This window comes from Engystomops pustulosus, chromosome 3 (assembly GCF_040894005.1).
Source record: "Engystomops pustulosus chromosome 3, aEngPut4.maternal, whole genome shotgun sequence".
Lineage (NCBI taxonomy): Eukaryota > Metazoa > Chordata > Amphibia > Anura > Leptodactylidae > Engystomops > Engystomops pustulosus.
Window position 1 is genome coordinate 40,561,373 of NC_092413.1, and position 15,344 is coordinate 40,576,716.

At 42.2% G+C, this 15,344-nt stretch overlaps 1 protein-coding gene across 3 annotated transcripts in view; it reads left to right on the plus strand.

The window, feature by feature from the left end:
• PUS10 (pseudouridine synthase 10) overlaps window positions 1-15,344 on the plus strand; it is a 49,186-nt gene that overhangs the window by 5,486 nt on the left and 28,356 nt on the right. For 2 of the 3 annotated variants that reach the window (XM_072140579.1, XM_072140582.1), the window contains 2 exons: window positions 2,640-2,726; window positions 14,661-14,695. In XM_072140579.1, coding sequence (XP_071996680.1) covers window positions 2,640-2,726; window positions 14,661-14,695 — 122 coding nt within the window. The remainder of the gene's footprint in view (window positions 1-2,639; window positions 2,727-14,660; window positions 14,696-15,344) is intronic. The other variant, XM_072140581.1, reaches the window with a different exon arrangement.

The window sequence follows — 15,344 nt, forward strand, 5'->3', positions numbered from 1 at the left end:
TTCAACCCAATCTGAGAATGTGCCATTAATGACGACCCTCTGTTTTCTATCACTAAGCCATTTACTTACCCAAATACACAGAATTTCTCCTATTCCCAGCAGTCTCATTTTATATACCAACCTTTTATGGGGCACGGTGTCAAATGCCTTTGAAAAGTCCAGATATACAACATCCACAGCGTCCCCCAGATCCAGTCTTGATCTTACCTCCTCGTAGAAACCAATCAGTTGGTTAGTCTGACAGGACCGATCTCTCATAAACCCATGCTGACGCTGGGTTATAAGGTTGTGCACAGTGAGATACTCCAGGATAGCATCTCTAACAAACCCCTCAAATATTTTCCCCACCACAGAAGTTAGACTCACGGGTCTGTAGTTTCCAGGATCGCTTTTTGATCCTTTTTTGTATATAGGTACCACATTTGCTATGCGCCAGTCCTATGGAACATAACTAGTCCTCAGTGAATCTTCAAATATTAAAAATAACGGTCTGTCTATCACGGTACATAGTTCATGCAGAACCCGGGGGTGTATGCCATCTGGCCCCGGTGATTTATCTATCTTAGTGCTTGCGAGGTGCCGCCGTACCTCTTCCTGGGTTAAACTGTTGACATACCAAAAAGAATTTACATTATTCCTCATTGTGTCTTCCACTAGGGGATTTTCCTGGGTAAAGACAGTTGAGAAGGCAACATTCAGTAGATTGGCCCTTTCCTCATCTCCTTCCACCATGACCCCCATGTTTTTTCTAAGGGGACCCACACTCTCTGTTTTTAGTTTCTTATCTTTTATATACTTGAAAAATAATTTGGGATTATTTTTGCTCTCTCTGGCAATTTTTCTCTCAGTCTCTATTTTTGCAGCCTTTATCTGCTTTTTACAGGATTTATTTTTCTCTCTATAATCCTGTAATGCCTCATCACTACCTTCACGTTTAAGCACCTTAAACGCCTTATCTTTCTCGCTTATTGCTTTCCTTACAAGACTAGTTAGCCACATTGGCTGTTTCTTGTTCCTCTTATGCTTTTTCCCATAAGGTAGGTGTTTCTCACAGGACTTTTTCAGAATATATGAGAAAAATTTCCATTTTTGGGGGGGGCTTTTGTCTTTGAGAACATTATCCCAGTCTATGCCCTTAAGGTCTTCCCTTAGTTGCTGAAAGTTTGCCCTCCTGAAGTTTAGAGTGTTGGTTGCCCCTTCCCTAACGTTCTTAGTAAACCGCAGTACAAAATCAATGATATTATGATCACTATTCCCCAGGTTCCCCCCAACCTGTAGTTTTGATACCCTATCAGGTCTGTTGGTCAGGATAAGGTCCAGCAGTGCCCCCCCTCTTGTTGGCTCCAGGACTATTTGCGTCAGGTAATTGTCTTTTGTTGTTGACAAGAACCTGCTACCTTTGAAGGACCTGCAGGTTTCTGCCCCCCAGTCAATATCTGGGTAATTGAAGTCCCCCATGATAAGTACTTCACCATGCTTTGAAGCCGCATCCATTTCACTTATCAGCATTTCCTCTGCTGCCTCCATTATATTTGGAGCCTTATAACAAACCCCTAGTAATATTTTATTATTCTTTTTCCCTCCTCTTATCTCCACCCATAGGGACTCCACATTTGTGTTACTGATGTCATCTCGCAGGACGGGCTTGAGGCAAGAATTCACATATAAACAAACCCCTCCCCCTTTTTTATTTATACGATCCTTTCTAAAAAGACTATAACCATCTATAGTAACAGCCCAGTCATAGCTACTGTCCAGCCATGTCTCGCTGATACCCACTATATCATATTTCCGCTCCAACATCAAGAGTTCCAGTTCCTCCATTTTGTTTGTGAGGCTTCTGGCATTTGTGTACATACACTTTATATGGTTTTCCCTGTCCGTATTCCTTTTGTCCTTATTCCCCAATCTCATTCCAGCCCCCCTTCCTCCCCCATGGACTATGACTCTTCCCAGCTCTCTATCTACACTGTCTATTTGCCCTGCACAAGTGTAGTTGCCCACCCCCCAGGTCTCAAGTTTAAACACTCCTCCTACGTTCTAGCCATTATGGCTTTTCCAACAGTTTTCTAATGGAAAAACCACATAAACCGCCCCCCCCCCCCCACGTCCCTGCCAGTTTCAACCATTCTCTGACCCACATGCCACATGCCACGTGCCTGGACGGAGAGCGGGCAGGGGTGTGAATGCCCGACTTGTCACATTCACTATAGGAAAACCGGGAGAAACTATAGTTGAAAACTCCACCAGTTCTGATCTGCTCTACAGGAGTCTCTCAGTGAATATAGAACCATTAATTGCCCCCCTCCCTCCATGGTGCTCACCGCACCATGACCAGGGGTAATGCACCTGAATGGGGCTGTGATCTGGCCCCAATTTGTATGGCTGGATTGCGGCACCCAATATGGTTGTTCATGTTGGCTATGACTTTACCAGGTAAATTGGTAACCTCCTATTCTATTATCCACAGTTTATTTCTTTTTATTATAACATATAAAGTTTAATAGAGATGCAGGTCCATCAAGTCCAACCTATAATGCTGATTTATACAACACAAAAACATCTAAATGGTGGTGACATAAACGTCCTATATGCAATTTCTATGGCTATTGACTATATACTTCTTATTTTTGCTGTAGATTTTCCATAAAGTCCAGTCTGCTGGTTACGAGTTTCAAGACTTTGTTTTCTCAGTGTCCCTGCCACCGCAACTATTAGTGAGAGAGGTAAGGAAATATTTATCTTTTTTTTTTAGCATTTCTAGTGCTAGGAATAAGTCAATGTTAACGTTACCTCTTTAAGGGGCCTCCAACAATGGGGGGAATTTATTAAGACTTAGCAGATTGAACGCAGGTCTAATTTCTTCCCTTCCGGCGCACTGCTGTCCGGAAATACTAAGAAGCTCTGGCTTTTAGTAGATCTGGAAGTGCGCTACCAGTTCAGAGCTGACAAAGATTTCACCTATAGTCTTTGCTGGTTTTCTGGCTGAGACTATAGTAAGACCTGACTGTGGAGAGGGTGACTGGGCAGGTGACTCTACATTTCTATACACTGTAAGGCTACATGTTCATGTGACACTTGAAGAGGTTGGATTATCATTTACCAGCCCTCCATTTTAGTTTTTTTTTTTTTTTTCTTCCCAAAAACGTGTAAAACATGGAGCGTTTTTGTGGCCATACGTCTCGTCAACAGATGTCACAGTGATGACACAGACCACAAACTTTTAATAGAAAACAACCAAAAGGCCATACAGTCCTCAAAATGGTGTCAATGTAAACGTCATCACGTCCCACAAAAAATTACACGGCTCCATACACTCACGTTTGAAAAAGTTATTGGCTTCAGAATATGGCAAGAATTCTTTTTTTTTTTTGTACAAAACATTTTACAATTTTTTAAAATCTACTAAGAACAAATGAAACCTACGATCTCCTTGATCGTACTAACCAAAATAATTAAAGAGAGCTGTCATTTGGAATGCTTAATGAAAACGGACCCCTTGACTCTCCTCAAGAGTAATGGAGCAGACGGATGTGCATGACCTCATTCATCTCTATGGAACTGAGGGCAATCTCTGTCAGCTCCATAGAGAGGAATGGAGCAGAGCGGTCATGCTCGGCCATCTGCTCCACTCCTGCGCCCCTCCAGGAGAGGCAAGGGGTCCGACAGTGGTACCTGAGACCCCATCCGACCCTTCTTTTCTCGTGATCTGTTGGGGTCTCGTCACTGAGAGCCCCAAGATCAGCAAGTTAGGTCCTATCCTGTGGATAGAGCCTAACTTGCTTGGTGGGAAAACCCATGTAATTGTTTCATGTCACGTTTCTATTGGAGACCATGTATAGACAATTTCTAAATGCATTGCTAAGTGCATGTTCAAAAAACATGAATTTTAAACTGTATTTTTTCTCCAGGGAAGAGGGCTTGACAACTGAAACTCATTTAAAATCTTTATTCCGTCAAACCTCTCAAATAGATCAAAATTAGAACCCAAAATTTGGTCTTAGAGAAATTTCTCAGTTTACCAGCAGAGGGAGCACTAATACCAGTAATGGAGTGAAATACTTGTGTTCGGTCACAGGGGTTTTCCCACCACAGTTTCACATGCCAAAACCTACGGGAGCAGAACCGCTGAGATTTCTAAAACAAAGTGATGGGCTTGGTGCCATTCTCAAGAGTAAAATCTAAACTAGTTTCTGTGCTTTACAGCATGGCACAACCTTTGTTCTAGTTTTGAAGGTGGTCTGATGATGTGATACCCACAGATACGTTCACTTAAGACTCATTGTGGTTGGAAAGCCCCTTTAAAGTTACATTTTATCGTCAAGTATGTTAGTGAATGGTATTTGTAGCTATTCAGGGAGTGATGTGATATAAGGGCAGAACTGCACAGCACTACAATCCCTGCCTGGCCATCAGTACAGACCTATAGCACAGCAGAAAAACACTGATGTTCTGCGGAGATGTTTGTTGAATCCCTTCTCTGATTTCTTTACTGTGCATGATATAATATAAATAAGCAGGAAGTGTATCATCAGGCAATTGTCGTATAAGTAAGCTTTATTCACGTAAAAATGACTTGTGACGAGAGGGTAAACACAATAAAAGCAATTTAAAAAATGTACAAGGTACATATAATGTACAAATAGTTGGTTCATCCATGTAAGGTTGACCAATAGAACACCTCTTCCAACCAGGGATAATATCCAAACCACCCCTAGTAGTGGGTAAATAAATCACATGAAGAATTACTAGTCACTATCCAATACATATATGAGCTGCATGGGTCTGTACATAGAAAGCATTCAGCCAAAACTATTAGGACAGATCACTGTAGCAAAATATGCTCCAATACTTTACAAGTCAGTGTGATAGTCGAATGTAAACAATTGCTGTTGGTAACTTCTATATGGTAGAGCAGCGCTTTTTCCGTGTCACTTTAAATATACAGGTTTTTAACATAAAAGGTAATAACTTGTTGTCTCACCGCACCATGACCGTGCACAGACAAATAAAGGACATGATACAGTTGGCAGAGTGAACAATTATATTTCTATATAATGCAGGGACTCCCGTCCTCTACACACGTTCGTGTGTAACAGGCCTAACCCTGAGGAAATATTTCCAGAATTCCTAACTGATCTTGACTGTAAAAACTGTTGACAACCTGCATGAACTGAAGACTCATATGGGCACATTTACTTACCCGGTGTATTCCCTGATCCAGAGCGTCTGACAATAATGCACTGTGCTGCGATTCACTTACATCATGCGGCCGATATCCTGCATATGTCGTTCCCCGCTCACGTCCGCCAGAGTTCATCTTCTTCTTCCCGGTGCATGTAAGCGCATGGCTTGCGACACAATTTTAAAGTTAAATCCTATGCTCTGTCCGAATCAGTCGGATTGTCTGACGGCCACTCCCCCCGATTTCATGTCACATGAAAGCCGGAGACGATGCGCCAATCCAAATCTGGTCACGTGCGACACAATCCCCTTTTAAATCCCTGTCCCAGCAGCGCGATCCCTGTAAACGTCGGAAAACCCTACAGAAATGCGGCCGCGGGACCCTTAGTAAATAAGCCCCCATAAACTTCAGAAAAAGGCTAAGAATAGTACAGGACCGGAGATTACAGCCAAGGACTATGGACGCAAAAACGTCCTAAGGCATCCGTGTTCTTAGGCCAAAAATACCTGCCTTTCATACCTATTTTCCTCTGACTACCCCAGATAAAATCTCTACACAGTAGTCTGTTTAGCTTAACAAGGACTCACCAGATTTTACTGCCAACCGCATCGGATACATCAGGAGGTTGTCTGAGCCGGCAGACAATTCCCTGGTATAAAATTTTCACGCTATGTGAATAAGGGTGCAGTCATACGTATCGCTTTGATTCTTGCCATGGCCTGATGGCATATGTGCTTCTATGGAAATGCATATGATCACTAAACATCACCCGTTGTCTTGTATTGTTTAAATGCGTTTCCAGTATTAAATTGCAACCCTAAATATTAAAAGTCAACCTCAGGGACTCCAAGTGAACCTCCTGAGCAACCTTAAATGTGTGCACATACATTACTATTCAATAAGCAGATAGGACACTGTACATAAACTTATTACCCGTACAGAAGGCTTCTACCCATATGGTAGGTCCATTGCATGACCTTGAGAAGCCTTCACAAATGCCTGCTAACCGTACACAATATTACTGCAGTAAACCTGTTTCTATGTGATATTTTGTTGGAAAGCTGGCAAAGAAAAGAAACTGAGAAAGAGAAAAGGAACCCTGACCGAGAGCAGGAGTGGTGGGGAAGTAGAACTAGAAAGCAACTGAATGCCTTCTCCACTAGAGACGGTGGAAACCATGATAGAAACTTGTCATTTAAAGGGGAATTCCTGTAATTTCAAGTTATCCTATCCTATATACCCAATCCATTCTAAAATCCACCTGTATAACACCCATCATTGTTTACATAGGAAACCCCCATGTCAACTGCATGACAATTAAAAACATATGGAGGAAATTTGGGGAAAAGATCTGCCATGTGAATATGCTCTCAGTGGCAGTTGTGGGTATGCTTAGCTTTTACTCTGTACAGAATCTTCCCACCTCAACCTTCCAAAAGGTGGAGGGTCTTGTAGATTGGATGGGTCTTAAATTTAAATATCCCAAAATAATATTTGATGAGACTTTTCTTTTTAACAAATCTACTAGTATTGTATAAATTGTATTGACTGCCGCTGTGGCCATTCAATTTAATCATGTTATGTTGCTGAGCTCTTTGCAGAGCGGGTGTGTTCAGGCGTTCTTTAGGGTGCTTTTACACACAGGTTTTTGCATGTACTTTCTGAATCTACAACAGGAGCGGATAGAACAGAGGTGAAGGAGTAGCACCAGCCATTTATATATTCCCTCCCACTGTGATCCACTAGATATTAGCGGAGCCAAACTTACTGTTCAGATTTGGGTATGCCCCACACGACTTGAAAATATAGCCGTATTGGCTGCCGAACAGCCTATCCAGCAAATTAACAAGACCATCGACTAGTCTTTGCTATTGGCAGGGGTGTCCCTTGGCCCATCGCAGCCAGATTGGTTGTTTGAGGAATATATTGCCGTATTGGCAGCCGGGCGCACCCAAAATCCGCACGTGAAGTTTGGATCCACTCATCTCTATGTTTCACTTCCAAAATGGATTCAAAAACGGATGCCCCCTTACCATGATTATAGATAGTTTGGTGCTGCGGTTTTGCAGGGAACAAGGAACTCCTTGTATCATGTATCACCATGATGTGATATAAAGTCCACCTCTCAACACTGTGGGCAGTCCATGAAATCGGGTCATGCACGGTCTGGGGTTCACAGACCCACCGCACTCATCAGAGTGAGCTCCAACATTGAGCAGTGCAACTGTGTCAGATGAGCAGGGCTGAGGATTCCTACTAAATAGCACCAAGTGGTGATCCCAGAAAGTATATTGAATTTGTGTCACTTGTGAATATAAAATCTATTAAAATTTTTGGAAAAACTGCCATATCTCTATAACTGTAATCTACATTTTATTGCGATGATGTCTGCCCTTACACATGGCAGCTGGATGATTATTTACAGATGATTACAGCTTCTTCTCCTTTCTCTTCTGTATTATCTGCACTATCTGCGGCTGTTCTCTCGCTGGCATGAGACTCGCTCTGCTTGGTGACTCACTCGCTGTGTCAAACAAGTTTGAGGGATTCCCCTAATGAGTCCCTAATCTATAGTCCCTCCTACTACGTGGTAGAGAAACCTAGGCATGAGCACTCTGAGAAGTAACCGGTATTACATCATTATTCATACATATATGACGGCAATGTATGGGACTGAGGAGGGGAAAAGTCCCTCTCATTTTTGACATGCTCTCATACCCAAACAATATAATACATTTACATTCGGCTTCTGCATTAAAGTCTTGCCCCACTTTTATCAATATTGGCACATTTTGCACAGTGAAGTTGAAGGTGCAGTTGTACAGAGTTTGCATTTATTCTCCTGTCCACAGTATAGAGCAGTGGTGGTTGAACCTTTTAGAGACCAGATGCCCAAACTACCATCAAAACCCACTTATTTTTCTGCAATTTAGGCAGTAACCTCAACGGGTAGATTCGTGGGCCCGGAAAAGGGGCTCCAATCATAATCCAGCTCTATCTACACCTCCTGACTCTATATGTCAGTGATGGCGAACCTTTTAGTGGCCGAGTGTCCAAACTACAACCCAAAACCCCCCTTATTTATTGCGGGGTGCCAACTAAAAATTAAAGCAGTAACTTATTGCTCCTGTTCTTCAACAAGGTTCGATCATATTGGCCTCCTGAGGATAAGATGGAAAATTTGAATCATTTTACCTTCTTTCCAGTGTCCCATCTGTACACAGAGAATTGTGGGCCCAGCAGAAGGTCCTGCAAACGATAATTCGTCCCTGTACAGAATCTTCCCACCTCAACCTTCCAAAAGGTGGAGGGTCTTGTAGATTGGATGGGTCTTAAATTTAAATATCCCAAAATAATATTTGATGAGACTTTTCTTTTTAACAAATCTACTAGTATTGTATAAATTGTATTGACCGCCGCTGTGGCCATTCAATTTAATCATGTTATGTTGCTGAGCTCTTTGCAGAGCGGGTGTGTTCAGGCGTTCTTTAGGGTGCTTTTACACATTCAGGTTTTTGCATGTACTTTTTGAATCTACAACGGGAGTGGATAGAACAGAGGTGAAGGAGTAGCACCAGCCATTTATATATTCCCTCCCACTGTGATCCACTAGATATTAGCGGATCCGAACTTACTGTTCAGATTTGGGTATGCCCCACACGACTTGAAAATATAGCCGTATTGGCTGCCGAACAGCCTATCCAGCAAATTAACAAGACCATCGACTAGTCTTTGCTATTGGCAGGGGTGTCCCTTGGCCCATCGCAGCCAGATTGGTTGTTTGAGGAATATATTGCCGTATTGGCAGCCGGGCGCACCCAAAATCCGCACGTGAAGTTTGGATCCACTCATCTCTATGTTTCACTTCCAAAATGGATTCAAAAACGGATGCCCCCTTACCATGATTATAGATAGTTTGGTGCTGCGGTTTTGCAGGGAACAAGGAACTCCTTGTATCATGTATCACCATGATGTGATATAAAGTCCACCTCTCAACACTGTGGGCAGTCCATGAAATCGGGTCATGCACGGTCTGGGGCTCACAGACCCACCGCACTCAAACGATAATTCGTCCCTGTCTTCTCATTCTCCCTCTTCCTACAAACCCAAGTAGTGAAGTTTCACTTAAATATATAACTGAACGCCGCATCTTTTAAGTTGCTTGGAACTGCAGGAAGATTCTTTGAGTCCTGTCTGGTGTGCTGGGGCGATAGCCCGGATGCCCACAGAAAGGGCTCTGAGTGCCGCTTCTGGCACCCGTGCCATAGGTTCGCCACCACTGCTATATGGGATAACAATCTGATTGGTGACAGTCTGACTGCTGGGATCCCCACCGATCACAAGAACGGAATTCCAGTGATTGGAAGGGCAGCCGATCATTCCAAATGATGGAGCTGCCGGTCAATAATATGTTCTGCCCTCATCATTTCAGGAACAGTGAGGAACGAGTATTATCCCCTATCCTGTGGATAATGGAAAACGTACAAACTTGTTATGTTGCTTTAAAATCATGTGGGAATGTCTGAAATTGCAGAGCACAGCGCTGGAGTATCTCAGTGGGAGTGGCAGAGATGGTCCGGTGCTGTGCTCAGCAAATTCTAAGGCGCGTATACTATTGAATGGAACTGCAGGACACATTTTCGACCTGCCCCCACTTGCCCCACAATTAGATTGTTATCCCCTATCCAGTGGATATGCAATAACATTGGTACAAGCCCTCGTGTGTATATTTTTTATAGACTTTTCCCATTTTCTTTATATCATCATATATTTTTGGCACTTATTGATGTGGATGTGTGAATAACCCGTGATTTGTAATCTAAACTGCTACATTGTGACAAACTATGAGGAGGGAGATTTGTACCAGGGCTGTTTATTTAGATCACAGGATTACCTACCGTAATCAAAATACTTTGTATTCCCCTGTGAAAAGTTTTTGTTGTGAAAATTGCAAAAAGAAGTCTTGAAGATGATACAAAGTTGCAGAACTTTTCACTGTGGTGATGAATTATTCATTGCATAAAACTGGAAAAATCCATTTCACAATTTACTTAACTCCTACGAGTCTTCTGTTATGTAATAAGTTACATTCTATATTTCTCAATGTTATAAATTTGTTTTAAATTCTTGATTGTATTCCTTTTTTTTTCCTGGTTTGCCAGCATAATTGAAAGATGTACAATTTACTTAAAGGGGTTGTCCAGTAATATTGGACATGATTATGTACAGTACCTTTCAGTGGGACCCGAAACTGCAGGTTAATGTGGTGAAGAAATAATAATTATTATAATAATAATAATACTTTATTTATATAGTGCACACAGATTAGGCAGCACTACACAGAACTTGCCAAATCAGTCCCTGTTCCCAATGGGGCTCACAATCTAAACAACCTACCAGTATGCTTTGGAGTGTGGGAGGAAACCAGAGGACCCAGAGGAAACCCACGCAAACACGGAGAGAACATAAAAACTCTTTGCAGATGTTGACCCTGGGACTTGAACCCAGGTCCCCAGCGCTGCAAGGCTGTAATTGTAGCAATCAAATACAATATATAGAGCTTTAAAGGGGTTGTCCAGTAATCCATACGTTATCCATCCTTTACATAGAGCCATCTGTGTTTTCGCTGGATGAACAGTCCAGGGGTCAGTTTTCGGATGTATAATCAATAATTGAAATTCAGTAGGAGCTGTATAAATCAATATGCTGTGAGCTCCCCCTAGTGGTGAATCCACATAGCCACAGTTTTGCTTACTAGTCCAATAATGAAAAATCTGTCAATTTTTTTCAGCTTGTTTGGGTTTTATGACTTTTGTTTACTGCCGTTCTGCATTTTCTTTATGAGTAAATCATGTGGCCGAGTAACATGACAATTGTATCCCGAACTTGCGAAATAGAGATTACCGTAGTTATATGATCACTCATAATTGTATAAAATGTTTATTTAGAAATATGAGGGTGCTGATATGTAAACTAGCAGGACGATTGAGTCTGAAAATCTTATTTTTAGTTTCGTCACTGTTGCCCTTTAACCCCTAACACGTTTTAGACTTTAGGTTGTGCCTTTTTTTTTTTGTCTCTACTTTCAAAAAAACTTTTTTTTAATTTTGTTTAAAAAGAGAGCTTGTGTTTTGTTTGATGACTTGTATTTTTAGATGGTACCATTTTGGAATCCATATGTTTTGTTTATGATTTGTTAGTGTGTTTCCTAGGACTGTGCGGGAATTACCCCTGTAATTCTGTCATAGTTTGTTGAGTTTAATTTTAGTGATGTTCACTTTGCACCATAACTTTTTTTTTTTATCATTCTTTATTAAAGCAAATAATGTTGACATTATGGGACAAGTAGGTCCATAGAACAGAATGCAAGAAAACATATAGCAGTAGACTTATTTAAACATAGATGAACATATAAGCAATCAGTTCTAGAGTCTCAAGATCAATTTTCAAATATTAACTCAAGAAAATAAGAAAATCAAGTAGCTAAATTAGCCAATAAGTTAACATCCAGTAAGAACATGGAAGTAGCAATAATATGTAGCTCAGCCAGAGAAGAAGGAAACATTGGAGCTCATTTACTAACATTGGAGCTCAATTTAGTCGGGTTTCTCAAATATTTCTGTTTTGCGCCGAATTGCCCCTGGATTTTGGCACACGCGATTGGATTTTGGCACATCGGTGCCGGCTTGCACGAGACAGAAATCGAGGGGCGTGGCCGTCGGACAACCCAACGGATTAGGACAAACCGCGGAATTTAAAAAGGATTTGTGTTGCAAGATCAAGCACTCACATGCACCAGGAAGAAGAAGGTGAACTCCGGCGGAACTCGGCGCAGCAGCGCCACCTGCTGGATTTCGGGCGCACGATCTTAGTGAATCGCGGCAGACCCGAATACTCGTCGGACAAGGCACCACGGGATCGCAACAGGACTGGGTAAGTAAATGTGCCCCATTAAAAGCAAGAGAGAAATATCGGCTAAATGTGTTAAGTAGGAGATGTAAGAGGGGGGCAGTAGCGAGGTTAGAAAAAGAACAAGAATGTTTAAATGTTAGCCAAGGGCCCCAGACAAGGGCGTGGGCAACTCCCATGCAGTGCGAGTCTATGGTAACTTCTTCCAGTTTGTGCAGGTGGGTGACCTCGCTGAGCGAGTTGGAGATCTGGGGTACTCTAGAGGTTTTCCATAGTCTAGAGATAAGGATGCGGGCAGCGATCAGCATAAATCCCATTAGGGAACGTGCTTTGGATACTGTGGTGGGAAGTAGAGAAAGCAGTAGAACTGCAGGGTCATTATCTAGGACCTGTCGGGTAAGCTATCGGTTTGCACACCTGGGTCCAAAACGACAGGAACAGTGGACAACCCCACCAGATAGGTGTCATTGTACTGGGGGCTCGGTGGCAGCGCCAGCACCTATCTGAGCTGTTAGGAAACACAGAGTGTAACCTAGTCAGTACCCAATACCACTTAGACAGAATTTTGTAATTAGTCTGGACAGTTTGTGGCACAGTTCAAAGGCTTCCAGAGTAAACGTTTTGTCCCATTCCCGTTCACATAGGGGAGTTCCTAGACACTCCACTGGTCAAGCAGCAGGCTATATATCACTGAGATCGCGTGTGGAGATGCACATGCATAGCATCTCGAATGGGGTCAAGTCTCTGTGTACATCCAGTGTGGGTGAGCGGTAAAAGTGACTCAGCTAAGCATATTCCCATTCTAAGGCCCCTTTCACACTTGCGTTTTTCACGCGCGTTTGCATTGCATTGCACTCTGACCCATTGTAACCAATGGGTCTTTTCAGATTTGCATTTTTTTTCACGCACACACGTGCGTTTTTTTTTAACGCGCGTTTAAATCTCGGCATGCTCTACTTTTGCAAGTCACGTGCGTGAAAAACGCACCATACAAGTCTATGGAGATGCATCAAAAACGCATTGCACTCTGAGACACTTGCAAGTACAATGCGTTTTTCACGCATCAATTGCCATAGAAAAGATAGAGCTCAGTCCCGAGTCCTTTTCGCGCGCATTTTCTGCGGATGAAAAACGCATTGAAATTGCATTGAACAAACTCTGACTGAAAACTGATTGCACTCTGATGCAAAATGTGCGTTTTTCACTGACCAAACCCTGATCGCACCCTGATCAGACTCTGACGTGATGTGCCACGCAAGTGTGGAAGGGGCCTAAGCGTGATAGGTTAGGTTTCCAGAGGACTAAACTCAATAAGTGTCATAAACCGTAGGGGCATCTATGATCACAGGGGGTTTAGCTGTATGGGACCTAAGAATCTCTTAAATGTTTTTTGCCTCATAACTTTTAAGCAAATCATTAAGATTTTCAGCAATGCCAAATGTATTGTATTTTTTTCTTACAAACAAAAAAAATAGCTTGCTGGCAATATATATATAAACTTTTTAGGTGTGGTTCATTACTGCTTTTTTTATTTAGTTTACTGATTTTATTTTGTTTTGCCTACAACTTTTTGAGCACTTTTAACCATGTATGTGGGCTGACTGATTATCAATCCTGACTTTATTTTGATTACAGATATACGTAGAGATAAGTAGTCTATATATCTGGAACACAAAAGAATTGTATGGTTTTTCCACATTCTCCCCTGAAAACTTTAACAAAAGATAGATAAAACATATGTATCCTGAAATTGTGCCATCTCTAACAATACAACTCCTCAATAAACTATATACTGGTACCTTATACCAACATTCTGCAAAATGTTTACTCCATTCAGTCCACTATTGAAAAATGGTTAAAAAAGCTAGCCTAGCCTATTGAGAAATTCCTCCAGTGAGTTGGAGGGGAAGTAGGATCTACTAGACTTGGATACGCCAAATTGTTTCAGATATTTTTATATATTTGGTGCAAATTACACCATCAATCTCCACCAAAATTAACTTTCTAGGTTCTACTTGTGAGAAATCTACTTTTGTGACTCTTGCGTACTAGAGTCCACTGGAATGGACAAATTGCGGTAACGGACATCAGAAAAGTAAACAACATCGCACTGGAGCAAGGAGCCCATGTCATGTTCAGTGTGTGAATACGGATCAATAGTGACTACGATCTTCCATTGAGGTGCCAACTATACTTGTTTGCCCTCTGCAGGCTCAATATGTACCATGCAGTTCTCTGGGTGGAGACCTAGGTAGAGATGAGCAGTCCCAAACTTTACGTTTGGGTCCGAGGTGCTCCCTGCGTGTCTCCTAGCCTCAACCACTGACCCCCAACTTAAAAAGCAAGACGTAGCTGCTGTGACTCCCTGCTACCCCTTCCCTGTAGAACTTCTGTGTAATCTTTCATCTCTGAATATCTGTCCCTCCTGCTAGCAGCGCAGAATTCGGCAAATGAGACAAACTGTGGAGAAAGAGGCGCATTTCTCTGATGTGATATAGTACATACACTTGTTTATAGTAATGAAGGTTTCTTTCCTTTTTTTGGGTGTTTCCGTGCCTGGATGTAGCATTCTGCATGGCTGCAAGCACAGGAGGAAATGAGGTAAGTACTATTCCCTCATCTGCTATTACGCACTTTTTGTTTATTCAACTAAAATGAAAGCAAAACAACAAGAGAATATACCAGGTTTTTCCTCATAAAGGGGATGTCCACTTACATTTATCCACAAATCAGTTATACCGTTAGATCTGTCAAGTAATTAGTGACTTGCCAAAATGTTTACCTCCTAAACTAATTCAATATTCTCTGTGGCGTCTATTCCCATCCCACAGCCTTTTCACACGAGTCATTTGGGTACAGATATTGATATTAGTCCTTGTAGACGCCTATGACCCCCGGCCATGGTACGGTGAGCCCACACAGACGTCTCACCGTACCATTGACGGGACAAAGATGGAGCATGCTCTATCTTTTCCTGTATGTACGGCCGCCACCACACGTCCCTATGGAGAGGCTGTATGCGCGCGAGTATATCTTTGTGTGAAAGGGGCCTTACATTAACAATATGTCCTGGCACCCACTTTGGCCAAGCAGTAGTCTCATCATCGCCCTGCAAGGTCACTTGTGCCAAAAAACAGGAGACCAGAGCAGAGCAGTACACTTTTGGGTTTATCTATCCCAACCCTTAGGGTTTTTTTTCCAGAGTTTTCTGGAAAATTCCTTTCAGGATAGTTTATCATTGCATTTTTCG